Raw genomic sequence first — 26721 nt, 5'->3', positions numbered from 1 at the left:
CTATAAGTCTAAGTTTTTTTTTCTAAAATTTTATTCCATATTTCATTTTCGTCCATGGCGTATTGATTGCACATTAAATAAGGTCAGGTTTTTGTTATTCAATGTGAAGTAAGTGAGTAATTACTTCTTCATTTTTATAATAAATTTACCCATCAATAACATTAATTACTTGGTGAAGAAAATCATGTTAAAATCATCACATTCACATTGGTGAACTTAAGTGAAAAAAATATATATGAAACTGATCTCATTAACTATTAGTCATGACAATGTCAAATCAAAGGCTCATTCTTCTGATGTATATGTAATTTAAAAATTTGAATCAAACACTAAAATATTAAAACTATTTATAAAATATATTGAAAAAATTTCTATAGTTTGTAAATAATTTAATTTGTCTTTTTTAAACTACAAAAAAAAAATTTCGAAAAGATTTTTGACATGAGAATAAGTTGCAAGAGCGAGATGGGGATTGCAATTAGAAACGAGCAAGTCGTTTTTAATCATGTTCGACCCCATGACCATCACGTTTTCAAATTCTTAAAATTTTCCACAAAACCACCAAAGCCCACCATAATTATTCCAAAGCAACCCCATAATTTGTAAAATTGCACAAAAACCATAAAGCTTACCATGATTTCAAAGTGGCCCCTCTAACTTGTAAAATTGCACAAAACCCCCCCAATTTCGAGTGGCTATGGAAACTAGAAAGAAACAAAGCAGTGGAAAAAAATAGGGAGACACGTTGGAAGGAATGTGAGGATTATAAATCCAAGCGGACCCCATTTTGGAGGGAAAAGTTATCCACATTTGTGCTGACCTGTCCCCTTTTTCAAAACTCTAAAAGCGCGTTATATAAAAACAACCAATCAACGTTTGCCACATCACATACTTTCGCATTTGAAATCTCGCGCTCCTTCCCCTTCTCCCACCCACGTGGCGTTTCTTTCTCTCACTCGGATTCGTCCAGAACCGAAAAGGCAAAGCATTGCATTTTCTGAATTCCATTTGTTTCCCTAACAGTTTCTAGCAGATTCTTGTGTAAAATCCAAATGCACTCATCTCAGGTACTTTTGTTCTTGTTCTTCACTTTGATTTTTTGTTTGGTTCCTGAGGAAACCTCAGCTGATTTTGTATTTTCAGCATATACTGTTGAAACTTGAAACTAATGGAAGGAGTTGTTGTCGAGTAAACGTGGGTATGTTTGTAGAGCCTCATTACCGTCTTTCCATGAACTATGAACGGAGGATATTGTAATTTAGAATGGTAGAAGTGTTTGTTTAGTTTTGAGTATAGGTGCTATAGAGATTGCATGAAAGGTCTAAATAAACATGTGAGAAATATAGGAAGAACGATTGGGGAAAAATTGGAAAATACTATTATTGGAAAACTATAACTAAATTTATAAGTATCTGCGAATTAATTAGGGTGTATTGTTCATATATGTGTGACATAAATCAATCGAAATTGGAGTAATTGTATGCTGGAGATGCAACTTAGACTCATTCATGTTGGAAAGAAAACTGATCTTGTTATCGAGGATGATTTGAACACAAAATTAGAACGGAGGAAAGGCAAAAGTTCTTATTTCATTCTGCTTAGATCGTTGTTTGCAACTTGGTTATAATGAAAGTATGTGCGTGCGTGTGTGTCCTAAATGTATTTCAGGATCCACACAAGACTCAATAAATGGCTATTAGAAATCATCATGCCTAAATTTTGAACGCATTATTCATATTATCAAGTTGGACTATCATTGAACTAAAAAAACATAAGTTGATAAGGTAAAGTACATATTTAATCGTTTACATGTATTCTTAATGTTTATTCATGCAGTAAAATTGGATTAAAATTTCCTGTCGGCCAGTTAATGGAAAAGAATATTTCCTTGCATTTCTTTGTAAAGCTACATTATGAAGATTCACTTCTTGCTTTGCAACTGTCTCTCTGTTTCTCTCTCCATGGCACGCTACTGTTTGTTTTCCCATTTTAGTGACACTGCGTTACTTTTTGTTCTTAGGACAGGGCATAATGAACAGTGCCTTTTAATGGTATTTGCCACGCTATTCTGCTTAAATGAAACACAAGAGCAGGAATACAGCTAGTGGACTATTGGATGTACTTGTAGTAATATATTGACTTTCCATGAAGATGACAACACTATCTCTAGCATCCGGAAACGTTGTAAACAAAGATTGCTGCTTGGAATTTCCTCGTCTGTATTTTGCGGAAGGTCCTTTGGCTGGTAAACTCCTTAGAAGTTCATATAGAAGAGGGTATGGGTTTTGGTTGGATGATCCAAAATTTCCCCGGTTTAAGAGTAGGAACAAATTTTGTGTCAATGCAAAAGTTAGAAAGTGGAGGAAGCGTGATTATCCTTGGCCAGATGATATTCTTTTCTTACAATATTTGTAGCTCCTATAATAGATGTTTCTTGCACCTGTTTCTCTTTTCAGTCCTGAAGCCTGTGCTGCAATATTGTGGAAATCCTCCCAAAAAACTCCCAAGGTAATTTAATCGAATTGATGATTGGACGTATTTGACAACGAGACCAACTTTGTCTAACCCACGAAGTTTCTACGCGTGTAGGCTGCAGAGAAATTGAGGATCACAGCTCAAGAACATTATAAGCTTAAAATTGCGGATGGTATCATCCCTGTAAGCTCTATGTCCTTTTTTCTTTTGTCGCTTTATGAAACAAGTAAAGCAAGAGAGATGGGAGAGTAAGAGTTGCAGATCGATTGCAATTAGACAATTGATAGTTGATAAATGGAAGAAAACATGGCCAGGTATAACAGTTCTTTGTCGGTGTATCACTCTATTAAGATGTGTTACAGCTTCTTTTGGCTTATCTAACTGTTTCAACTCAACCTTCATTCCCTTGAGAGAGATGAAACTTCAAGAAATAGTGCATCCTATATAATTGCTGGGCTAATTAATAAAACTTCAAGAAATAGGATACTTGGGACAATATCATCTCTAATGGGGCCCCAATTGACAAAGAACTCATAGAAGAACTCGAAGGAGTCAAAGCAGAGCTTGTCAATATCTTAAAGACAGCAAATTTAGAAGTCATTGGAGTGGTGAAAAAGAGTGCAGCCGCCCCAACAGAGGAGGTGAAAGAGAAGGTGCAGCGCCTGAAAGAGGAGATCAATGGAGAGATTCAGAAGGCCATAGAAGTGGAAGGGATTGGCGAGAAAATTGAGGAATTAAAAGCAAAAATGGCGAATGTGTTGGATCTGAAAGAGGTTAAGAGGGTGGAAGCTGAAATAAAGGAGAAGATTGTTGAAGCTTTAGAGGCATCTGGGTTGAAAGAGAAAGTGGAGACTCTGAAAATGGAGGTGGCATCGTCCATGGCGGCTGGTGCAGAAGGTATGGTTGGTGTAAGATAATGGCAGGTTTTAGATAAATGCATAATATAATGGTCTTTACATATTGAGAGCGTGGGAAAGATCAATTATTGAGGCTTTATTTCTCTTTGTAATAGAATGTCTTTTCAGCTAAGAGACGAGGTTGTAAATTGTAATGTTGATTAGATTAACGTTTTCAATAATATTGATGAACATTTTAAATATTACAACTTAACTAAGTGGTAATTAGTATAACAAACGATAAGATAAATAGTCTAACATCCAAGCAAAAACGTGGGGAGCTTGATCGTTGCTTGAAAAACCATGAAGTATATATGCTTTGGATTGGGATTTTAGAGATGTCGAAGATTAAACAAGAAGTAATAGTGTGGAGTAAGTAACAATTAGAGTGTCGAGATTAAACTTTTAACTTCTTTAGAAGGTCATGCCAATATCGAAAACAATTAACTGTGAATAAGTAAGAAGAATTAATTAGAGAGTGGTTAGTGGATGATTGTATTGTATTAAAAACTATGTTTAAGTTGAATTAAGATAAATAAGAACTTGAGAAGAAAGAGAGATTAGGATGTTGGGAAGATCAGCGTAAATAAAGAATATGGAAACCCAACGAGCTTCGAGAGTCGAGAGAATTCGAAAGAGTTCTTCGTCTCTCGTCTTTTAAATTCTCCTCTCTCACCCACAGTCTCTCGTTCTTTGCATCACATTATCATTCTTCACAATGGCTTTGAGAAGATTGGATGACTTCCCCATGCATAGATTTACTGAACGTCCAATGTGCAACACTGACTCAACACCCACAGTTCGAGATCTTCCTACTGGATATGTATAAGACCCCTTGCGACGATTCAGGCACTGTGCAAATTGGCTACACAGCCTTGACATGGTGCAACATCCATGGACTTAGCCATGCGGAGATCTGTGCTAATTACCTCACAGCGTTATCTTCTCTGTTCCGTTCTCTTTTTTATGTAGGGAAACACTGTAATGAAGTTCGTTGGATATGAAAAATCGAACCGGGTTTTCAGAAATGGTATCTACCGGAAATCCTGTAATGCCTTGGATTGAAAACCATCGCTTCTTGGCTCTCATAGCTCAAGCTATCCTTAATCTTTTTTAGGATATAAACGATAGAGTGACTTACGAAGACTCAATGAGAAACAGAGCCATTGGATTGAAAGCAGCGGTGGGTTACGTTGGAAATCTGGGACCGACTGATGATTTTTGTGTGGAGTTTAACGCTGCTTTCATAATTAAACGAATGCTTGGAAGTTCTGTATCGCTAAGAGCAAGTGTGATGATGGAGTTGATCAGAAACAGAAATGCTCGAGGCCCTGTTGGAGCAGTTTGTAGCCATGTTTGTGAAATCTTGAACTGGGCAGAAATGGATGATATGGTTTGTATTTACGATACTCTTGTATTACCAAAATCTCATGTTCTTAAGGATTGTAGAGTTCTTGCAGAAGTTGGAAATATTGCCGAGGCTTATGGTGTGATCACACAAACTAATTATCCTCGGCATTTCAAAATCCTTTGTCCAACAACTGTCACAAACGTTATGAACAAAAACAGATTTCCGATTCTGCTTGCTGTTGCTCAAATTTGTAAGTCTGATAGCCATGGAACTGAGCGTTCAGCATCTTCTCAAACGCCGCTGGTTGATGAACTCGTTGCGATTCACCATCACAACAACCTTAGACATCAGGGGAGCCATAGATTGAAAGTGTGAGAGAATTAATTTATTATTTTTGTTGAAGATGATGCATGTATATATCGCGAATGTTTTGGTTCTGTTTACTATATTTGAAAGTTTACGAAGGTTGAACTCGAGAGGATTAAAACTTAGTTCAAATTGATGAAATCATGCCTATAGATGTACATTGATTTTTAGACAAAACATGATGATTATGATTTATGGGGTTTTCTTATATTTAATGAATACTTTATGTTATTGTAATGTCGACGTTGTTTAAGAGTTTTGATACATTTGAGTTTTTCTCGAGGTCCTCTCAAAGATGCAAAATTTATTGTATGTTACTATATTAAGAGTGAATGTTTAATTTGATATAATCTCTAAAGCCGTTTATGGTGGGTAGATTGATGCATGTATATATATATATATGTACGTTATATGTACGTAAGTATATATTTAGTTTCCCTCTAAAAGACACAATCTGAGGGAGGGTATGGGCTTAAAAGTAATTTATTTGAATGGTTGTAAATTTAACAATTAAATTTAAATTAATTAAGTATATAGCACAATTTTAAAAAATTTGTCAAATTTTATTAACGATACAAGTTTATCACTAATAGATCATGTTGCAAATATTGATCTATCACTGATATACCATATGAAATCTAATACAAGTCTATCAGTGATAGTTTTGATATATTTGCAGTTTTTTTTTAAATATTGGTATATCCTTAATTATTATTCATAAAATAGTGATCAATTGCAATTTTTCTGAGTTATTATATTGAGATAGTTGCAAAATTAACAATTAGATTCAAAATAATTAGAGTAATTGTAATTGATAGCTATTTGAGAAATAATAATTAAGGATATAGCAACATTTAAAAAAAATTACAAATATAGCAAAATTATCGTTGATAGACTTGTTATGATATATCAATGATATACCAATATTTACAACATGGCCTATCGGTGATAGACTTGTATCATTAATAGAATTTGACAAGTTTTGCTATATTTGCAATTTTTTTAAAATGTTGTTATATACTTAATTATTTTGAATCTAATTGTATTAATGATATAAATCTATCACCGATAAACCATGTTGTAACCGATACAGCTATATAAGATTATCCGTGATAGTTTTGTTATATTTGCAATTTTTTTTAAATGTTGTTTTATCCTTAATTATTATTCATAAAATGAACATCAATTGCAATTTATCTATTATGTTATAAATTATTATAGCTTGTGTTTGGATATAAATTATTTTAGTTCGGAACAGTATTTGTTTGATGGGTGTTACATAAGGATTTAAAAAAATTGATAATCTGATCAATCTCTATTATGTTATAAGTTTAACAGTAAGGTTAAAGTTGGTGGGAAGTAAGGAGCTGGTTGACTTGACTCGACCCGATTATGGATATTATATATATAACCTGAAATAATAAACCAGACCTATGTCATTTTGCACTTTAAATAACACTTTATTGACATATTGAAAAACAATATGAAAAATTATCTAAAAGATGTAAAGAATACTAACCCGACCCGATTTAGTTTTTTTTTTTTTTATTAGTAAATTTTGCTTGTCAACATGAATATTTATAGATCATAAATTATTTTAGTTTAATAATAATAAAAAAGTAAATAATGTAATAATAAATGCAAAAATGACCAATGTGAAATAGTAAAGACGTCCTAAATTAAAAGTTTTAAAACAAAATTTACTGTGGAGGATAGCATGGAAACAACCAAAAGTTGTTAATTTGAATAGACAAAGGATAACATGAGGGCTAAATTAGGAGGGAAAACGAAAGGACAATGGAATAATTCTCCAAATTATTGAAGACCGATTTAAAATTAGTCTTCCATTTCCGAAACTTCATCGAAGGCCCCTGAAAAGTTAAGAAATCAATAAAAAAAGCACAAAAACAGAAAATAAATTGAAATAAAAACAAAAGTTTTGTCCTTATATAGAAAGAAAAAGTATAGCAGGGACCATTCTGCAAAAATTGTAACCCCACTTCCATCCTCGGATGCCCTAAGAGCTCTCCGATAGTAACTTCCACTCCATCGTCTCTCTCTCTCTCCGCAAAAACGACCGAAAAAAACATTGACGAGAAGAAAAATCCGGCCGCTCTCACCTACGTTTGAATCCGCCGCAGCTTATTAAGATCAAAATCTTTATCTCAATCCTCTGTAAATTGTTCTATTGCTGCAATTTCTGCCATTTCTCGACCTAGATCTGTACAAATTTTCTTCTATTTTTGTTGTTACATTTTTTTTTTTGGTTTTCAGATTTGCTCTATATCCGCCTTGGGATTACGAGAGCTGGTGGATTTTTGTTCATGTATAAATTGTAGGATTTGTTAGTGAAGAACTTGAGCGAAACCCTTTTGTAGCCCCGATTATTTTTCGATCTTGGTAGTTTTCGTTAGATTTCTTCTTTGTTTTTGTCGTCATTCAATCATTTGATCGGAAACCCTAGCTCCCGGTTTTTTTTTTGAACGTCGTTAGGGTATCTCGAGTCTCGATCAGTGTGACTAGTTATGAACAATAGGGGAAGGTATCCACCTGGGATCGGCGCTGGACGAGGGGGAGGCGTGAATGCGAACCCTTCGTTTCAGTCAAGGCCACACCAGCAGCAATACGTACAGAGAAATTTGGTGCCCAATCAGCAGTATCAACAACAGCACCAACACCAACAGCTTCAACAACAACAACAGTGGCTGAAAAGGAACCAGTTAGGTGGCGGTCCTGCTGATTCCAACGTTGACGAGGTTGAGAAGACCGTGCAGTCGGAGGCTGTCGACTCGAGGTTCGTGTTAAATACACGATTGACCTTGTGTCTCTGTTTATATATGCATTATTTTGTATGGGCATTTATATAGGATGGTTGGATTCATTTTTCTGTAAGCTCATATGGGGGTTGAGCTGTGATTTGGGAATTGGGTTAAAGTGTATGCTTGTTTTTCTGTATAAGGGGGCACATAAAAATGGTGGATTCTATTCGCAGAAAGCATCAGACACAGTCAAAATTTATGGAGTCTCTGGTTTTTGTTCAATCTTTCTTTCTGAGCGCCACTTTTGATATTTTGCACATATTTCATGTGACTGAGGAGGATTTTGTACATTCTCGGATGTTCTGATGTTACGAAACATTTACCTTTTCAAATTTCCCGTACTAACAGAAATGTTTTGAATTTTGGTAAGTTGTATTGCTTGGTATGCGCAATAACTGATCATTATCCTTTATTCACTTTCTTGTTCTTGCAGTTCACAAGATTGGAAGGCAAGGCTAAAGATTCCACCACCTGATACACGCTATAAAACAGAGGTATTGTTCAACTATCTTCTTGATGTTTTACAACCAGTTCATAAAATATTGACTGCTGAATGCTGATTTATCCGCTTGCACAGGCATGCATATTAGTGTTATTGTGATATTCTCATCTTCAGTTTGTTTTCTGTAAAGTTCATGTGTTTTGGAAATACTTAAGAACATGCCTAAGTTTGTTAGCATCTGACTTGCACATTATCCATTTTCAGGATGTGACGGCTACCAAGGGAAATGAATTTGAGGATTATTTTTTAAAACGTGAACTACTCATGGGAATCTATGAGAAAGGCTTTGAAAGACCTTCTCCCATTCAAGAAGAAAGTATTCCAATTGCTTTAACTGGTAGTGATATTCTTGCAAGAGCAAAGAACGGAACTGGAAAGACAGCCGCATTTTGTATTCCTGCCTTGGAAAAGATTGATCAGGATAACAATGTAATCCAAGGTTTGTTTTTAACCCGTTCTCATCAATCTTATATTATTTTTAAAAAGCAGATTCATTTTTTAAATTCCGAATCGACAAGTTTCCTTTTATATTCATTATCCAAATTCTAAATAGCATTAATGCCATCGAAAGCCCAAACATTCTCAATGTGCTGTAGTTATCCCTAGGTTTTTCACGAGGCTAGAAATTCTACACAACAACATTCTTGCTGTGTTGCCCCTTCCTTCGACCAGGTCATTAATTTTACCCACAAAACTGGTGCTCATATTGAATCTCATATTTGAGCTCTCCGGATATATCTGAGAAAGGAAAATCATATATAGTCAATGCCCAAAAGGGAGAAAAAAAAAAGGACACTTTCAAGCTGTGAATTCATGATATTGATTCTATTATTTCCCACCAAAAACCCTTCCACAAGATAAGACTAACCTCTTGAGTTATTTCATATTTGCGTCAACCTACTTAGTATGTTCCCCCTCACAGTGAAAAGTTTTGAATTTTTGCACATTGCTTACTCGTTTTCAACCACTGTTATTTTGTGCTCTATTAATTTAAACTAGGACTTCAATTTTTACACATCATATCATTCTTCTTGTAAGGCACTGGGGATGGGTGGTTGTCTTTTTATTCATGTTCTCTCAATGCTGTTATGCTAATTTCTATGGCATTGTTGATTTCTATCTCATTTTGCTCTCTTCACTTGTTTTGACAGTTGTTATCCTTGTTCCAACTCGAGAGTTGGCTCTTCAAACTTCACAAGTTTGTAAGGAACTTGGGAAGAATTTGAATATTCAAGTGATGGTTACGACAGGTGGTACCAGTTTAAAGGATGATATCATGCGATTATATCAACCAGTTCATTTATTAGTTGGAACTCCTGGAAGAATATTAGATCTTGCAAAAAAGGGCGTTTGTGTACTGAAAGACTGTTCTATGCTTATTATGGATGAGGTAATTACATGAGATATGAACACAAGTTTACTCCGTTTCTGGAGGTCACATATTAGTGGCTTTGTTGTCAGTGTTATTTTGCATTTTCTTGTAATACTAGAGTAGTTGGGGAATGCAAGCAAAATGATTGTATTACTGTAGATTGATCATTGAACAATGATATGGGCGACAAATACTAATTGCATTTTTACCCTAATGTACTCAATGGAATACAGTGTAAGAAATACAACTCAGCATGATGTTTTTTCTTACTCCGTTCTACTGATTTTTCCACATGAAATCAAATGTTCTCAGGATATGTAATACATCTAATGTTTTCAATCACGATTTATGGTTTTAATACTTCTCCCATTTTATAATTGGTCCAATATTTTTAATCATTTTTCTATTTTCAGCATGGCCGTTTTTCATTGACATACCTAGGTGACTTTCACTTTTGCTTGTGATTATTTTCTCACTGTATAGTCATCCTCCCTTTTGCGTGCTGAACCATTATCTTGTCTGTTAAACATGTTGCACATAGTAGTTTGAAGTACCTAATTTTATGTTTTTATTCTCTTATGCAAGTTACGATCTTCCCCAAAGAGGTAGTCCATGTGTTGCTATTAGCTGATTAGTAAAAGAAAGACTTAAGTTTAAATCTGTGTAAATTTATGTTTATATTTAAGAGGTACTGAATGTTCTAATTTTCTGTTTATTATTATCTTTTGCAAGTTCTGTGTAAATTTAAATCTTTGGGGTAGTTCTAGAAGATGTGGTTTCCACATTCAGAAATGTATACCTATTGATTAATTTTGTCTTAGTCCACTTGCTTAAGTTTTTAGTTTGAGGAGTAATTCAACATGATCATACAACAAAAACAATTTGAAACATGTATTATCGTATTTTATAGTTTGGAGAGGATCTGCATAGTTAACTCATTGTGAAAAGCTAACCATTTTGTTCTGTTTCTCAGGCTGACAAACTCTTGTCTCCAGAGTTCCAACCTTCAATAGAGCATCTGATTCGCTTTCTGCCTACAAACCGGCAGATTCTTATGTATTCCGCTACCTTTCCTGTAACTGTGAAGGACTTCAAAGATAGATATCTTCACAAGCCCTATGTTATAAACTTAATGGACGAGCTCACTCTAAAGGGTATCACCCAATTCTATGCATTTGTTGAAGAGAGACAAAAAGTTCACTGCCTTAATACTCTTTTCTCTAAGGTTTGATTGCAAACGTGCTTTGTTTAAAATAAATTAATTTCCTCCCCTACGGTCTCTTTTTCTTTGTAAATAACAAACTTAATCTTTCTATCTGCAGCTACAAATTAACCAATCAATTATCTTCTGCAATTCGGTAAATCGAGTTGAGTTGTTAGCCAAGAAAATAACAGAACTTGGTTATTCCTGTTTCTATATTCATGCAAAGATGCTGCAAGATCATCGTAACAGAGTATTTCATGACTTTCGAAATGGTGCATGTAGAAACCTTGTTTGCACTGGTATGTTATTTGTATGTGCGTAATTGTTCATTTTTACATAGCTGATAATCAGACCTTTATTTATTTATTACATCTAAGCATCTTTTATTGAATCTTGTTTAACTCTACAAATTTCTAGTCCTCTTTTTGAAAAAGCACATCTTTTACCCAGCATAGCAAAAGAAAAACTGTTAAACTATCCCAATTGTCCTGAATTAATTTTTTTAAACGTGATGTAATTACAGATTTATTTACAAGAGGAATAGACATTCAAGCAGTAAACGTCGTTATTAACTTCGATTTCCCCAAGAATTCAGAGACATATCTACACAGGGTATGTGTCACATTCATCTCCTGTTGAATCTTTTGAGTTTTACCTTTCCTTGACCATTTCAAAATTGTTCACTTGCAGGTTGGACGTTCTGGAAGGTTTGGACACCTTGGGTTGGCCGTGAATTTAATCACCTATGAGGATCGTTTCAATTTGTATGTTTTTTTTACTGATGTTTTATTTGATGACTGCCATCATCATACATTCAGATACGCTGAAATGTGATTTTCCATACAACAGGTACAGGATCGAGCAAGAACTTGGAACTGAAATAAAACAAATACCACCCCATATTGACCAGGCAATCTACTGCCGGTAATTTGTGGTGGGCACTGGATCCTAGGGGTAAAAAAATTGCAGGTAAAACCCGTACTGTGCTACCTAGTCCTCCATTATATATACACACACTAGCATATGCATGTGCAATAAACGAAAAGTACCCCTATAATAGGGATGTTAGCATAATTATTAGAATACAAGTAAATTATTCATTAGCTAAGGAGACGATAATAAATAGAATGAGGGAAGTGAATGAATAGGGTTGAGTTCACTCAATAGTGAGCTTCCTCAAACTACTTGGGTATCTTATCTGTACCTTTATTTGTTATCATTATAGTTATATACTTTGAAGCCCTTGTGACGAATGAGGATTTGTGTGAACGGTTGCAAAAGCAGTCACTTTTGTGTGTGCTTTCATAACCTACCTGTTTGGTGGTTTATCATTACACACAAGTTTTTTATCTTGATTCTAGATAATAATACTATAGGATCAGCATAAAATGTTCTATGTTTGAGTCGATTACTTGTGACCTGATTGATAGGAAATAAATAAACTAAAAACAAGGATTCAATGAATATGTAGTTGTATTTTTATTTTTGGATATGTGTTGCCAAATTTAGAAATGGATTCTAATTTCTACAATTGTCTTAAACGCATTTAATTATATGTTTATGAATCATTTAACACTCATAGTCACCCACTAAAAATTAGGTTGAGTATACTGTTTAGAATTAATTTATGAAAACGTCCTTGGTTATAAGTTTTGTACAATAAATGCAATAGTTTAAAATGTATTTTTTTCTTTTGTATTTAGTGATTTAAATTTCAAAACCTAGATACACTTTAAATATAAAAATGTTAGTTTTCAGAATTTGCACTTCTTTAATCATAAATTTCTGAAGCTGTTTTAAAAAATGGATGTAAAGTATCAATCTACCAAAGAAATCCTTATTGACCTGTCAAAATGGATAAAATTTTGATACCTACGAACCTAGTTTTTGAAGTATTATTTTACTTTGTTAGTTTTATGGGTTGTGATATTTATTAGTTAGCAGGCACTTAGGCAGCAGGTTGGTTGATATCATGTTATTTTATTGGATCATTAATTACCCGTTGCTGACCTTCGTACTAAACATCAATATCAGTAGTACAAATATCTGAGGTTATAAAAAAGAGAGGAAAAAAGAAAAGGAGTTCCTACAACACGTTGATCCAAGGACCATACTAGTACAAATATCTGAGGTTGGCAGCATTGATGTGAAAAGTTTGAACACAATAAGATTGTATAGATTTAATTAAAGCGCCTTTAGTTACTGTCCTAGATATGTTGTTTTATAATAATATATCTGCTGCCTCTGCTAGAGTGTTGAAGAAATAATTGTAAGAAATTTATTGATGCGTTGGTTATTCATTTTGTGTTTTCTTTGGAAGGGCAATGAAGCTCCTCGGAAGAACGAAGGATATCTGGGTACGACAGGAGGCTTGTTTTCTGAGTGAATATGATGGAAGGAAGACTCAGGTTGTGCAGAGTGTTTGTGTTGGGAATTCTACTATTAGTTTAGAAAGCAATAGGCCTGAAGACATTAACAGGAAGAAGATTAGGATAGAATGTAGACTGGTTCCTTCTATATAAAAAAAAAAAAAAAGGAAGAAAATCCGAGATGGATGAATTCAGGGTCCCAGTTATTTGCCTTATTTTTATCAAACAACTGACCTGTTTGTTTTCTCTTCTGTTTGTTTTTTCTCTCCTCGTTTGCTCTCTTCCAACTTTCTTGATGTATTGTAATCTCTCCCCCCTTCTCTTTCTCTCACTCTCTCGTTTCTTTATAGACTGCAGTTTCCAATCCTAAATTTAGAACCTTTTCTCCCCAACTTCTCAGTTGTTTCACTTTCTTGAAGTTTAATGGTCACAGTTTCTTTGTTTTATCTTTTCATAATCGTGTTGAAAAGAAAGTGTTTTCAAGCATTTGAAGTCATTTGGTTTCGTTGTCTTGGATAAATCTTGAAGACGTTTTTCTTGCATGGTATGAGGATTCAATGGGTTTCTCTTTATTTGAGATCTGGCACTTGAATGTATTCTGTTTGTATCATCGTTTGCCCCTTTAAACTTGGTTTTGTTTTTGTAATAACAATAAAAAAAAGAGAAATATTTATGTAGTCAGTGTATCATTTAATGATTTATACATATGTGTGTGTATATATATATACAAAGAAATGAATGTTGTGGTGTTTAATTAAAGTGAAGTGGTGGTGAAGGGTTGCTTTTGGTTTTAGGGTTGCCGCCGACAGAAATGGAAGTAAGAAAAGCTGATCGTTTTTCTCTTTCACGCAACCTTTCCCCGACACTGCTCTCTGGGTGTTGAATTCATTGCTCTTCCCATCCCCCACTGCCCACTTCTTTTTTGGTATCTTATCTACTTTTATATATATACATACATATATATATATTTATATTTTTGAATTTCATGGTGATAGTGATTTTAAAATAGTTCAATTCTTTTTTAACATTTTCAAGTTTTGAAAATGTTCTTCATAGCCCAAGGAGGTCCAAATTTGAACTTTTATAATTGAAAGCTATAATGTCATCCCACCTTGTCATTAAGTAAAATTAACTTTAAAAGGCTCATCCGAAATTTAAGGTTGAAACAGAAAGAAAATGGAAAATTTTGTTTTTAAAAAATTCCATTTCTAAGAGATCATTTGAGATTTATTCTCCAATAAAAACGAACATGGTGCGTGACAAGTGAACCTTGGAAAATAAAGATGTTGGATATTAGGGTACACCATTAATGTATGGTGTAACGTAGCTATACCTTTTGTGTTTACCTATTTCTAAAAATTAAAAGAAAAACCATACTGAATGTGATTTTGCTAAATAATTATTTGCAATTTTGGACAAAAGCATCTCAATAATTACATGACTTATTGAGCAGAAATGCAGACCTTTTGGTTGAACTAATTAGCAATATCTCAATTTATATATATTTCAAAAGACCTAATCTAGCATAGGTCAAAACCATAATATTGACAGCTTAATTATTATGTGTTTAATATGCCATTTAAAATATCTTAATTTGGGGTAAAATGTCATCTTTTTAAGGTTAGGTTAAAAATATATTATATGTTTTATTACACTTTTTCTTTAGAAAAAATTACACATTCTTTTGATACAATTGTAAAAAAAAAAATGAAAAGATTAATGTATCAAAGATAATTTTAACGAAGAGTCTATATGAAAAATTAGAAGTTTAATTGACTAAAATTACAAGTTTTACGATAGTGGTCGAACATAATTTAGAGAGTATAAATTGCCAGAGATACAAAAGTTCATGGTTTAAATTAGTAAAATTACCAACCTCTCAATTACAATTCAAATGCGACAAAAATACTCGTACATAAGATGTAAAAAAACAACAACAAAATATAATAATGTGAAAATTACATCCAAGCTATGAAATTGAATCACACGACAAAAACATTTATTAAAAAAGAGTCCATAACACATTTTTTTTCTTCATATTACGAATATGACAACTATAACAAGTAATCAATAATATGATATGACTATCAAATAGTTATTAAAAAGCTATTTATCTATTTTTAAATTTGTTAGATTTATTTATTATTATATATATATATTTTACTATTTTTACAAAAAGTTTTAATTTTTGTTTTTGTTTTTGGGGTGAAATGAAGGGAAAGGATAAAGAAAAGAAGAGAAGAGAAAGGAAGAGGTTGGGATTTAGGAGTAAATGCGAAGGGACAGATCTTTGACTTTACCATTGACTGTCCTTCGTCCATATTTTCACCTTTGCTGACATCTAATCAAATAATGCTCTTTCTCATTTCATTTTTTTTACATTTCTTCATTACATTTTACTTTCTTTACATGTTTACATGAGAATAAAATATAGATATGCTTTCGAGATGTTTGGCAAAGTTTGTCTAGGAATGAACATGATGGATCGATAAGTTGAGTCAATCGAATCAAAGGTGATCGATTGAAGATAAGAAGTTTGATAGTTGTGGTTATGGTTTGAGAAAAATTCAAATTGACAATGCTTTGAATAAATTTCAAATGCTACCGATCAATGGTTGGTCTATAGTACTCCTTTATGGTCGAGGTCGGTTTGGAGCTTTACTAAACCTAAACTGATTTGACTTATGCTCATCCCTACGTTCTTTTGATCTATGAGTTTTAAAAATAGACTTTTTTAGCTCCAACTTTATATAAATAGACATGTTTGGTTATCGAGTTTTCAAGATATACCTTTCTTAGTCAGTTTAAAAATATGTTTACAGGGCTTTAAAAGTATTTTATGTTTAACGTTTTTAAAAATAGTTATATGGTATTTATAATTATAAAAAAATAATTTTATAGAGTATGATTTTGGAAAGTTATTCTTTTAATTTAAAACGACAAATAATTGTTTAAAATAAAATTATAAAATTAGTTGAGAGAACTTTTAAACCTACTTTTAAAAATTCAAACGCTAAAAAGGTTTATCTTGAAGTCTCAGACACTAAATAAGTTTGCTTATATAAACTCGATGACTAAAAATGTCTATTTTTAAAACTCAAAGACCAAATACACATATTCACGTAAACTTAAGGACTTAAAGATAGTTTTTTCAAAAATAAATATAGTTTTTAGTGAGGTATATAACACAATAAAATTTTAAATTGAGACATTTAATCATCCACGGTTGAAATTATGAGTAGATGATAATTCTATACAGTTTAATAGAGCAATAAAAATAGACATGGAATCACACGACCCATTTATGTATCTTAACTATATAAAAATATCAATTACTAAATTTTAAAAACCCTTCGGGTGATCAAAGTAAAATCTCAATTCGACTAAAGCTTTTATTTAACTAAGCTAAATTCTAACGTTTAGTCGTCAACGAAACCAAAATTCAAATAGTGTTTTAAGCTCGTCAATCCTATCTTAAATCGAGCTTATATTTTAGAATAAAGTTGATCGGGATGGGTCGATGAAGGATAAGGATAAGAAAAGAAAAATTGTAGAAGAGATGGACAATGAGAATGTTGTATGTGAGTATTAATTAATGTTTTAAATGATATTGATTGTCAAAAGTATTTAAGTGTACGGCCAAAAATACTTTCCCACTTAAAATGGTTTGGAAAGTGATTTCATGTGAATGCTTTTTTCAAATTCTCAAATGCCTTCATTTTTCATAACAAAATTAATCTCCACAAACAATTCTACCAAATTATTTTTTGCTCTAAATCATTCATTATAAGTAGAGGTGAATATAAACTATGTTTATTATTATTATAGTAAATTTTAGTAGTTTTGACTTTAAAATTAGTTCGGTGTGATTTGATATGCAATATTCTTAATATTGATATTTTTAATTTGTACCTCACTACCCAAAAGTAGAATACAATAAAAAAAAATTGGACTACAAAATTAGAAAATAAATAAATAATAAATGTTATAAATTGATGGGTAAAACAATAGATGACGATGGCACACAAATCGATAAATTATAATATATAGAGCTAATATGAAAAATGAAATGTAGAAATTTAAAAGAGAAATAGTAAAAAAAAAAAGAAATTTGATGTAAAATTTTAAATTTAATTGATCATAAATATTGATAGACACTAATATACTTCAATAATAAAATTCATATGTTATAAATATTTTAGATTATTTTGTTACCTTTAAGGATATCTCTAAAAGAATTGTATATTTAGCAAATAAATTTTGTTTTTAGGTGGTTTTGTTCTATAAAATAATTTTTTTTATATTTTATACTATTTTTTATTTGAAAAAATATGTGAAAAAACAATAACTATTACGAAGGGTAAAATAGTAAAAATATCGATAAAATATAGAAAATAATTAGTTTCTATCAATAAAAAAAACATATAAAAATTGATAAATATTTTGGCTTATTTTATTAGTTTGTAAAATGTGAAAAAGAAAAAGGAAAGAAGAAAAAAAGAAAAAGAGATAAAAACAAAAAAGATTCAAATTTCGGGTTAGTGTTTTATGGCGCAAAATTGGAACGAACAATGGGTTAAAAGAGCTACTCGCGGTTGAGTCTTTCAAATGGCTTTAGGGCTTGATCGTAATCGTATCGTCTTCTTCCTCATCCTCCTGTTTTTAGTGGCGAGTCAAATTTCTGCATTCTTACTCCTCAAATCCATACAAAAAGTAAAAGATTTCGTTTGTTTTCTTTCAATTTTTGGTTTATTTTCTATTCACCAGTTCGATGCTAGCAGAATTTGTAACTGATGCCCTCGAATCTCAGCTTTCTCACTCTTTACCTTCTCTGCTTTTGTTCAATTTCATTTTTCAACTCCTTTACCTAATTTCTAAAAGGAGTAATGATATTATGACATTTTGTTTTGTCTTTCTCTCTCTTTCCGAGGCATTTATTATCACAACTTTCAATTGCTCAGTGAGATAAAGGTAACTCTGTTTTGTTTCAGTATTTATCTATTTTAGTTTAGACTCATTTTGACCTCGATTATTGTTGAATTCGTGTGAATTATTGTCTTCTGTTTATAGTGGCGGATACTATCAATGAATAATTTCTATTATTAAGATTTAATCTTATCTTAAATAGCATATGCCCAAATGAATTCTGTCCAATTTTAGATAGGAAAAAGGTATAGTCGATGTATTTGTTTATTTTAGGCACACATACATATGTTTTGTAATTTATCATTATCTTAATCAAGGGGAGGTTTTTCACAATTTAGAGTTTCCTACTAAAATTAAGCAGGAAAGTTTACTGATTACGAATATCTAGTTGAAGAAATCAAGTTTGGTTTGTTTCTTTTTTAGCCATGAGATTGGAAGAGGGAAGAGGGAAGAGGGAAGAGGGAAGAGGGAGTTTTGGAAGACCCACAAGGGAACAGTGGTGAAGGCCTGGTCTTGTCATGGTATGTCCCGTACTCTGTATGTCATTTTCATCATAATAAATGCGTCTCAAATCTCTCTCTGTTCAATAAATGCTCGTCTGCATTGTGAGAATCCGCAATAAATTCTTCTCCTTATTCGCTTATTTCTTATATCAGTTGTGCGTAATTGTAAAACCTCAGAATAAGAAACCTCTGCATTAACTCCCTCAATTTTTTTGGACAAATTTTACTTTCAATGATGATTCAATTCTTACTATGCTCAACCATGTCAGTATTTATTGCAAGAACCAGCTTGAAACTAGCTGATCCTTGTCCTTCCCATTCAGACTCACATAGCCATTAATTTCCCTCTTCTCATTTCAATTCATTGAGATAACCCCTTCACATGGCTTTCCTCATCCATTTGTGAATTCGCTCTAAGAAATTGATGTGCTAAGAAAGGATCTGGATTTTGTTCTTTCACTCTTGGCCACTTGAAGGAGTGTCTCTGCCTCTGGTAGTGAAAGCTGTGAGATGGGGAGGACACCTTGTTGTGATAAGAAGGGGCTAAAGAAAGGGCCGTGGACATCGGAAGAAGATGAACTCCTTATTAACTATATTAGGGAAAACAATGGCCACGGTAGTTGGAGATCTCTCCCCAAGCTTGCAGGTTTAGTGATCCAAAATTTTCGCTAGTTCCCCATTTGTCATCTCTCATTCAGCATTCTCTTTTTATTATTTTAACTTCTGGAAAGTGTTCCTTCGTTCATAACTTCGAAATTTATTGTAAATGGAATGATAGAAAAAAGGAAAAGAAGGAAGACGAAGCTTGTGTAGTTAGTCCTTTACCTTGCCATTTCCCTTCTCACTTTCCCAATACCCCACCGTTCTCCTTTCGCCGATCCATAGATTTAATGACAGCTATGTCTCTGCTTTGTTACCTAACAATGTGCCGGAGAAGGTTTTGGCATCATTTTAAATCTTTTGTTCTGAGAATTATTTTCTGCATAATCGTTCTGTATTCCCCGCAAATGATGTTGAACATAAAATAATTGATTTTTCCCACTGAAAACTCTTCTCCTGTCAAGGAATGCTTGCCTGCCTCGACTATCCTTCGAAATAAGGAATAGTTGGTTTATTTATTTATTTTTATCTTTAGTTTCCTGTTTCACCTCCAGTGTAATCTATAAGATTCCACACTAGAAAGTTTCATGCACAACTGGGAGGGTACAATTTTTATCCTTTGTTCTTACGTTTTTCTTATTTGTCTCTCACATTGGATGGAATGGTCTGTCTGCATGATTTGTTTATTTTAGGTCTTCTACGGTGTGGGAAGAGCTGCCGTTTACGGTGGACAAATTATCTAAGACCAGATATCAAACGTGGTCCCTTCACCCCTGAGGAAGAGAAGCTTGTTATTCAGCTTCATGGAATTCTTGGAAACAGGTGATGCCTCGTTGTTTCTTCCTGGATGTTATCATAAAGTTGACTGATTAAATTAATGTCATCATTCCTTTGATCACCTTTAAAATACTAATTCAATTCAAATGAGCAACAATGAGATATTTGGAAAGAGCTAACTACGTTTAGTGGTCTTTCTTCCTGACTTTCGGTTCTAGAGAGAGATATTTAGTCCGTGTTTGGCCATTGGAACCACTTTAAAAAAAAACTTGAGGCTAAGTCTTTGACTCTAAATAGTAGTTTGTAGAATCTGGAGGCCAATCATGTTAATTGGTTGTTTGCTTTCTCTGAGGTTTGAAGCAAAAAAAATCGATCTTCTTCTACTTCTTGAACAAGGATGCAATGGGGAGATTGTTTGTCTTCAACTACTTGCTGCATTATGGAAGTCGTTTGATGGAGTTTTACTGATCAAATTCTTGCAGGTGGGCTGCCATTGCTTCTCAACTGCCAGGAAGGACGGATAATGAAATCAAGAACTTATGGAACACTCACCTAAAGAAACGTCTTCTTTGCATTGGCATTGATCCACAGACGCACGAACCGTTCAACTCTCGCTGCTCATCCTCTACAGCACCAGCATCTCCAGCCACCCGCCACATGGCGCAGTGGGAGAGTGCTCGGCTCGAAGCTGAAGCGCGGCTTTCAAGAGAGTCATCTCTTTTCACCCCACTTCTCATGGAAAGAACAACCGACTCCGACTTTTTTCTTCAAATATGGAACTCCGAAGTTGGCGAATCATTCCGTAGGTGCAGAGATGACAAAACCACATGCCAAAGCCTAAGCCCCCTATCCTCATCAGTTAAATGTGAATCACTTTTCATTGTTGCAACTCACAACAGAGTTGATTACACCGGTTCCTCAGCCATGGAAAGCAACAATGAAAACGAAGAAACAGAGTACAAAAACTTCCAATCCATGACTGACATTGTGATGTCTAAATCTGATTCTTCCAGTGCAAACGAGTTCGAGGAGTCATCGGATAGTGCATTAGGACTGCTTCTGGATTTCCCCATTAACAATGACATGAGCTTCTTGGAAGAAGACAACATAATCACACAGCAGCATCTGCATTAGTAGATCTACTAAGAGCCTTATTTTCATCAACCTTCTTCGATGGGGATAGTGATTCAAGTTTCTTTGGTAGTTTAGGTCCCAAGTTTTGTGGTTTGTTAGCAAAACTATTTGGTAAGATAAACCAATTTTTTTTGTGCTTTAAAGTGGAAGGAATCTGTGTTAAGAGAAAGAGGTTGTTATCTCCATTGCTACTTATAAAAGCAATTGAAAAGGGGATTTTGGATTTCTAGTGAGCAGCAATTGTTGAGTAAGTATGTAGATAATCATATAATATGGTTTTGAAATCAGGGCCTTATGAATTATGATACACTGATTAGTGATTATTGTTTAGTATTTTACACCTCTATTCTAACTCTATCTATCTATCTACCTATTACACTATTTTACGACTTCTCTTCCACTTTTACCTCTTGTAGTGTTTCAAGAGAACATAGAAAATAAGCTATTCCTTCCCAACCAAATACAAGATCGTTTAAAACGTCGATTTAGACTAAACACAGAATTGAGAGGTCTCAATTTATCAAAGCAATGTTCATGGACATTCTTTAAAGAAAAACAAAAATAAAATAAAAGTCAATCGATAAACAACTCTTTCTTCACTTTTCAAACATATCTACACTTTCAAAACTCATTTTTTACACTTTAAAAATGCTCAACATCTATTCAAGATTGATAGAAATATAAAGTAAATTTGACATTTTAAAAACACTCGACATCTATTCAAGATTGAATAGACATATATAACATTTTAAAAAAATCGGACAGAAAACAATTTATTTTAAAGATTTGATTATATTTGTAATTTTTAAAAAATACTATAATTTATTTAATAAATATTTCTAAAATTGATACAAAATTTTTGATACATGGTCAAATAAAGTAATGAACTAAAGAAAGATAACCTTTGTTTAAAACAAAAGATTATAAGCTTTGTTAAAAATAGAAAACATAAAATTGGAGAACCTTACTATTAATCTCAATAAAGTAATGAACTAAAGAAAGATAACCTTTGTTTAAAATAAAAGATTATAAGCTTTGTTAAAAATAGAAAACATAAAATTGGAGAACCTTAATATTAATCTCAATCTAAATTTCATGATTTTTTTTTTTTGTTTTGAAAACAATCTCATGATTGGAGTATATTTAGTATAATGTTAAAAATGCAAGAAGGTCGAGAATTTTGAATTTTTAACTCTAAAATTTGAACTATCGAACTATACTATAGGAAGAAGAAGAAACATAAACAAAATGGCAAAGACCACACACACACACACACTCTCTCTCACACATTTTATACAAACAAAAACAAAAGAAATAATAAACAGTTGAAGATTTGTTGGCCAAAACAAAACAAACAACACAAGGCCACAACCAAAGGCACAAACATTTACAAAATAAACACAATACATTAGGACAATGGCACATTACTAATTACTTATATGAATATTAATACGTACGTGACATTAACATTAACATTAACAACACAAAAGCTTCACAATAAATTTCATGAAACCTCTCATTATCAAAAACATCCCAAAAATTTCTTTGGAATGGTTCCAGTTGCTCGGAATTTTGCTGCTGTTTCCTCTGCCTTCAGCAATTCCTCTGACCTTTGTGCTTCCACTGTCGCCTTCTTCTCTTCTGCTTCTTTGTGTATCAAAACCACTTTGTTCTTCATCTTTTCTCCATATTCAGCCTTTTTCTTCTCCAAATCTTCCTGTATTGAAAATTCAATTCCACTCATTGGTTATGCCTTGAATCTATTATTTGTTAGCTTCATTCAAACGATCAAGTACAAAGACAATGCTTCCGAAACATAAGTTATTAACTTTTGACCTAAGAACCAATCTATTTATTGCGAGAGGTCGGTTTCCCTAATTTGAGGAATATATAAAATGGTTACCTCAATTTTTTTCAACTTGGCTTCCAGGTTGGCTTTTTTGCTGTTCTCCCATGCCAATACAGAAGAGAGCTTCTTTTGTGCCCTATTAAATAGTGAAGACACAGATATTTTTGTCATTAACTATCATTAAGTTCATATCATGACAGGCATGAATTGACAAATAGTTATGTGATACAGCAAAAAGTTGTATTCTATGATGATAGTTTGGGATTTAATGCAAGGAATGTTGGGAATTAAAATCCATATCAAACACAAGTCTTATCCACAAATGACAACCATTGCGGAAACTTAACTAAGTTGTTAGCAAATAGTATGAGTTCATTTAAAGACTTACTTATTCTCAGCCTTGGATTTTTCACTATCTTCCCAGGCCTTGATGAAGGAGAACCTTTTCTCCTTTTCAACCTCAGCAAGAGCAATATCTAATTAAAAAAATGAGGATCGGGTCAGTCTTGTAAGTTTGGAACTTCCACACCATTATTTTGAAATATTTTATTGTTATTGTAAAATTAGATGATATAGAATGAGTAAGATGCGTGTTGTATGCTCACCCCTATCAATAGATCCACCGGAAGCCTTCTTTGGTACAGTATCTTCTTTAGTTTCTGTTAAGATCCAAAAATAGAGGGAGCAAAAAAGAGGTTAAATGAGAAAACTCCCATCGTAAAAGTTTTCAGGCTGATTAAAGCAATAAAGGTAACGGTATCAAACAATGTAAAGCCATTGAACTTGGAAGGAAAATCACACTAGCCATAATAGAAGTTGAAAGATAAAGTTACTACGGTGGGACAAAGAGCAATGGTATGTTAACTTTTACTATTATTAAAAGTTCGCCGATTGCGTGAAATCACTTTTGTTCTCTCCCCTGCACTCATTTCCATGTAAATTTGGCACCACAATGGCGAAACATTGTTCATTCATGGTTAATTGATAATTATGACATGCATGCTTTGATGATAATTGAAAAACCAGAAAGAAACTTCAATGGTGAATTGACAATTAAAAGATCGGTATGACCCACCTTTACTAAGGAAATTAAATAGATGGCAAGTTAAAAGCTTAGGGTAGACTGTTGTTAAGTTGAAACTTAAACAAATATAATAGAATTTTTTGACCAGTTTTGATGAATAAAAAAGAATCAAATGACATAAAGGGCAAAGATGAGATGTCTTTCTTCAAGGTGACGACAGACAGCTGTAATATGCATCATTAGCATCTTTAAAAGTATATATATAAGGACAAAGAGCTTGATTCCACCTTACCCAAACAACTATTTGATTAATAATCATGACCATTTAAGAAAAAGCTGTAATTAGTATATGTTTATAGTTTCTTTTTGAAAAATATCTTCCTTTACAACGATAAAGGAAGCAAGTAATCAAAAGCGAAAACACGATCTTCAATTTATCTAAAACTTTTTTGAAGAAGATTTATCTACAACTTTACGCATATTGAAAACAAAAAATTAAGAAATAGAAGAAACGCCAGTGGACCCAGTACAGCACATCTCACTAATAGGAAAACAAAGGGAGGAAAAGCTATTCAAGGGGCGCGAAACATATTTCTCTTCTCTCTGGAAATTCAGAAAAATTGTGAAACAAGACTTTCCGTGAGTATTATTATGCTGTAATTGGCAATAGAAGTGTAAACAAAAAATAACAGAGATGAACCAGAAAAAGATACAAACTAAGAACGAAAGATAAAAGTACGAACGATCAACGATACTATTTTTAAAGTAACATTTGCAGCATATTATTGAATAAGACAATTTTTCCCATACGGGGATTACAGGTACTCATTCAAAACTTCTATACATGTGAAGGCGATGGGCTTTCATTTAACTTTTCCCAACGCAACGCCATCATCGGAAAGATGATAATATAATTGAGATAGAATATCAATATGATACAGTTCATTTCAATCTGAATTGCAATAAATGTTTAGACATCAACGTCACCGCCAATCTCTATCCAGGATAGAAAGTACTAGAACTAAAAGTAGTAGACAATAACTTAACATACAAATTTGAAGAACTCAACACTCAAAAAAGAAAAGAAGAAATAACATGTAAGTTACTTCAAAAAACAGCGTTCGATTGACATTTTACCTTTCCTATGTGTTTTGATCCTGCCGATGACATAAAAAATCATAGATTCTCAATTGTTCCTTACTCCTTCTGGTTCTAATTCAGAGTAAAAGACAACTCTACTAAGCGAATCTTTCGCCAACATCAAATTTGAACAGATTTTTCTCCCTACGACTATATCCATTTCTAAACGATAAAACAGAGCGAGAAAAGGAACAATACGACGACGGCCTGAATTCTTAAACTATGCACAGCTCGCGCTCAATGAAGAAAAACGAATCTCACAATTCACCTAAGCGTGTATAATTCAAACACTTTAGCATCTAATATTGTGTAATAAATCATTCACCATCAAAATCTCCGATCAAGGAAAGAAATGAGACAGAATGAAACAAATCGACACAAACACATACAAACAAACATGAAAAAAAAAGAAAGAAAGTAAGTAAGAAAGAAAGAGAGTTTACTATTAACGATAGGCACTGTAACCATAGCTTTTTCCTTATCCTCCACAGCCTCACTCGGAACTCCAGCCGGAACTGACGCCGGCGGTGGAGTCGGAGCCGGAGTAGAAACGGAATTTTCCGGTGCCGTAACCATCGATCTCAAAATTCTTACCTCTCAAAAAGAAGAAAAAAGAAAAAAAGTTCAAAAAATGAAAATTCTACAAAAAATTTCAACAACGATAATCTCTATCCGTTGTGGGCCTCTATATATATACTCTCTGAGCTCAAAGAGCTAATGAAAAAACGGTGGTGGTGTAAACTTTACAACTGATAGTGGGTTTTGCAGGTGAGGTCCATTATTTTCGATGCGGCGTTTATGTAGCAGCCGTTGATTTGTTAGAGTACGTGAGTTCTGTGGTCAATCTTTGATCTGACGGTTAGTGTTGTCTGATGATATCGACGATCCGTTGGAATCGACTACGCGTTTTAATCGTAGCTTTATGGACAGCTAAAACGTGGTAATCAATTGAATTTCGCCACGTCAGTCAGATTCGATTGTATAGGTGTCGGCAACGTGAAACGTCGCCGTTTGAAGATTGCATTAACATGGAATAATTGCTTTATTTATAATGATCGTGGTCGACCCGACTACCCGGGCCCATTGTTATGAATTTCTTTTGTTTTTGACCAAAATATCTCTCGAAAAAGACTAAAATATTTACTTTAAAAAAAAATATATATTTAGTATTTTTCGTTCAATAATATAGATTTAATTCTACCCTCGTAATTTTGAATTTGGTTATATATTTATCCTTAAAAATTTCAAAATATTTTGTTAGTCTCTAAGATTTTATTAAGAAATAAAATAAAATTCTCCTATATTTAATACAATAACGAATCAATGGATTTGACAAGAAACTCGTTTATTGTCAAGTTATAAAATACTTATTTCCTAATTTTGTTGAAGATAAATAATTTTTTCACAAAATAAG

At 33.1% G+C, this 26721-nt stretch overlaps 4 protein-coding genes across 6 annotated transcripts; 3 read left to right on the top strand and 1 right to left on the bottom strand.

Annotated features, from left to right (window-relative positions):
* The first annotated feature begins 922 nt into the window (after positions 1-922).
* Positions 923-5298, top strand: LOC105434816. Of its 3 annotated transcripts, XR_968881.2 has the most exons (3): positions 923-1067; positions 2021-2508; positions 2590-3585. XR_968881.2 is itself a non-coding variant. In XM_031881933.1 (2 exons), exon 2 carries the CDS (start codon positions 4522-4524, stop codon positions 5095-5097), a length of 576 nt encoding a protein of 191 aa, XP_031737793.1. In that variant the 5' UTR covers positions 923-1067; positions 2021-4521; the 3' UTR covers positions 5098-5298. The 3 variants fall into 3 exon arrangements, 2 of the variants coding, with proteins under 2 accessions (XP_031737793.1, XP_031737794.1); XM_031881933.1 differs by having other exon boundaries at positions 2021-5298; XM_031881934.1 differs by having other exon boundaries at positions 926-1067; positions 2026-5298.
* A 1821-nt stretch (positions 5299-7119) lies between these two features.
* Positions 7120-13806, top strand: LOC101203201 (DEAD-box ATP-dependent RNA helicase 8). Its single transcript, XM_004133821.3, has 10 exons — positions 7120-7882; positions 8341-8401; positions 8614-8848; positions 9561-9799; positions 10755-11006; positions 11104-11284; positions 11509-11597; positions 11676-11749; positions 11835-11954; positions 13306-13806. Exons 1-9 carry the CDS (start codon positions 7614-7616, stop codon positions 11911-11913), a joined length of 1479 nt encoding a protein of 492 aa, XP_004133869.1. The 5' UTR covers positions 7120-7613; the 3' UTR covers positions 11914-11954; positions 13306-13806.
* Positions 13807-18841: 5035 nt separating this feature from the next.
* On the top strand, positions 18842-21634 carry LOC101203440 (transcription factor MYB17). Its single transcript, XM_004133822.3, has 3 exons — positions 18842-19429; positions 20076-20205; positions 20643-21634. Exons 1-3 carry the CDS (start codon positions 19294-19296, stop codon positions 21292-21294), a joined length of 918 nt encoding a protein of 305 aa, XP_004133870.1. The 5' UTR covers positions 18842-19293; the 3' UTR covers positions 21295-21634.
* An 838-nt stretch (positions 21635-22472) lies between these two features.
* On the bottom strand, positions 22473-26061 carry LOC101203690 (uncharacterized protein At3g61260). The gene is made up of 5 exons (XM_004133823.3): positions 25751-26061; positions 23749-23802; positions 23532-23619; positions 23198-23279; positions 22473-23011 (listed from the first exon to the last, which is right to left on the bottom strand). Exons 1-5 carry the CDS (start codon positions 25881-25883, stop codon positions 22817-22819), a joined length of 552 nt encoding a protein of 183 aa, XP_004133871.1. The 5' UTR covers positions 25884-26061; the 3' UTR covers positions 22473-22816.
* Positions 26062-26721: the final 660 nt, after the last annotated feature.

The sequence above is a fragment of the Cucumis sativus genome, chromosome 3, assembly GCF_000004075.3.
Source record: "Cucumis sativus cultivar 9930 chromosome 3, Cucumber_9930_V3, whole genome shotgun sequence".
In the NCBI taxonomy this organism is placed as follows: domain Eukaryota; kingdom Viridiplantae; phylum Streptophyta; class Magnoliopsida; order Cucurbitales; family Cucurbitaceae; genus Cucumis; species Cucumis sativus.
This window is presented reverse-complemented; position numbering and strand designations above follow the sequence as displayed.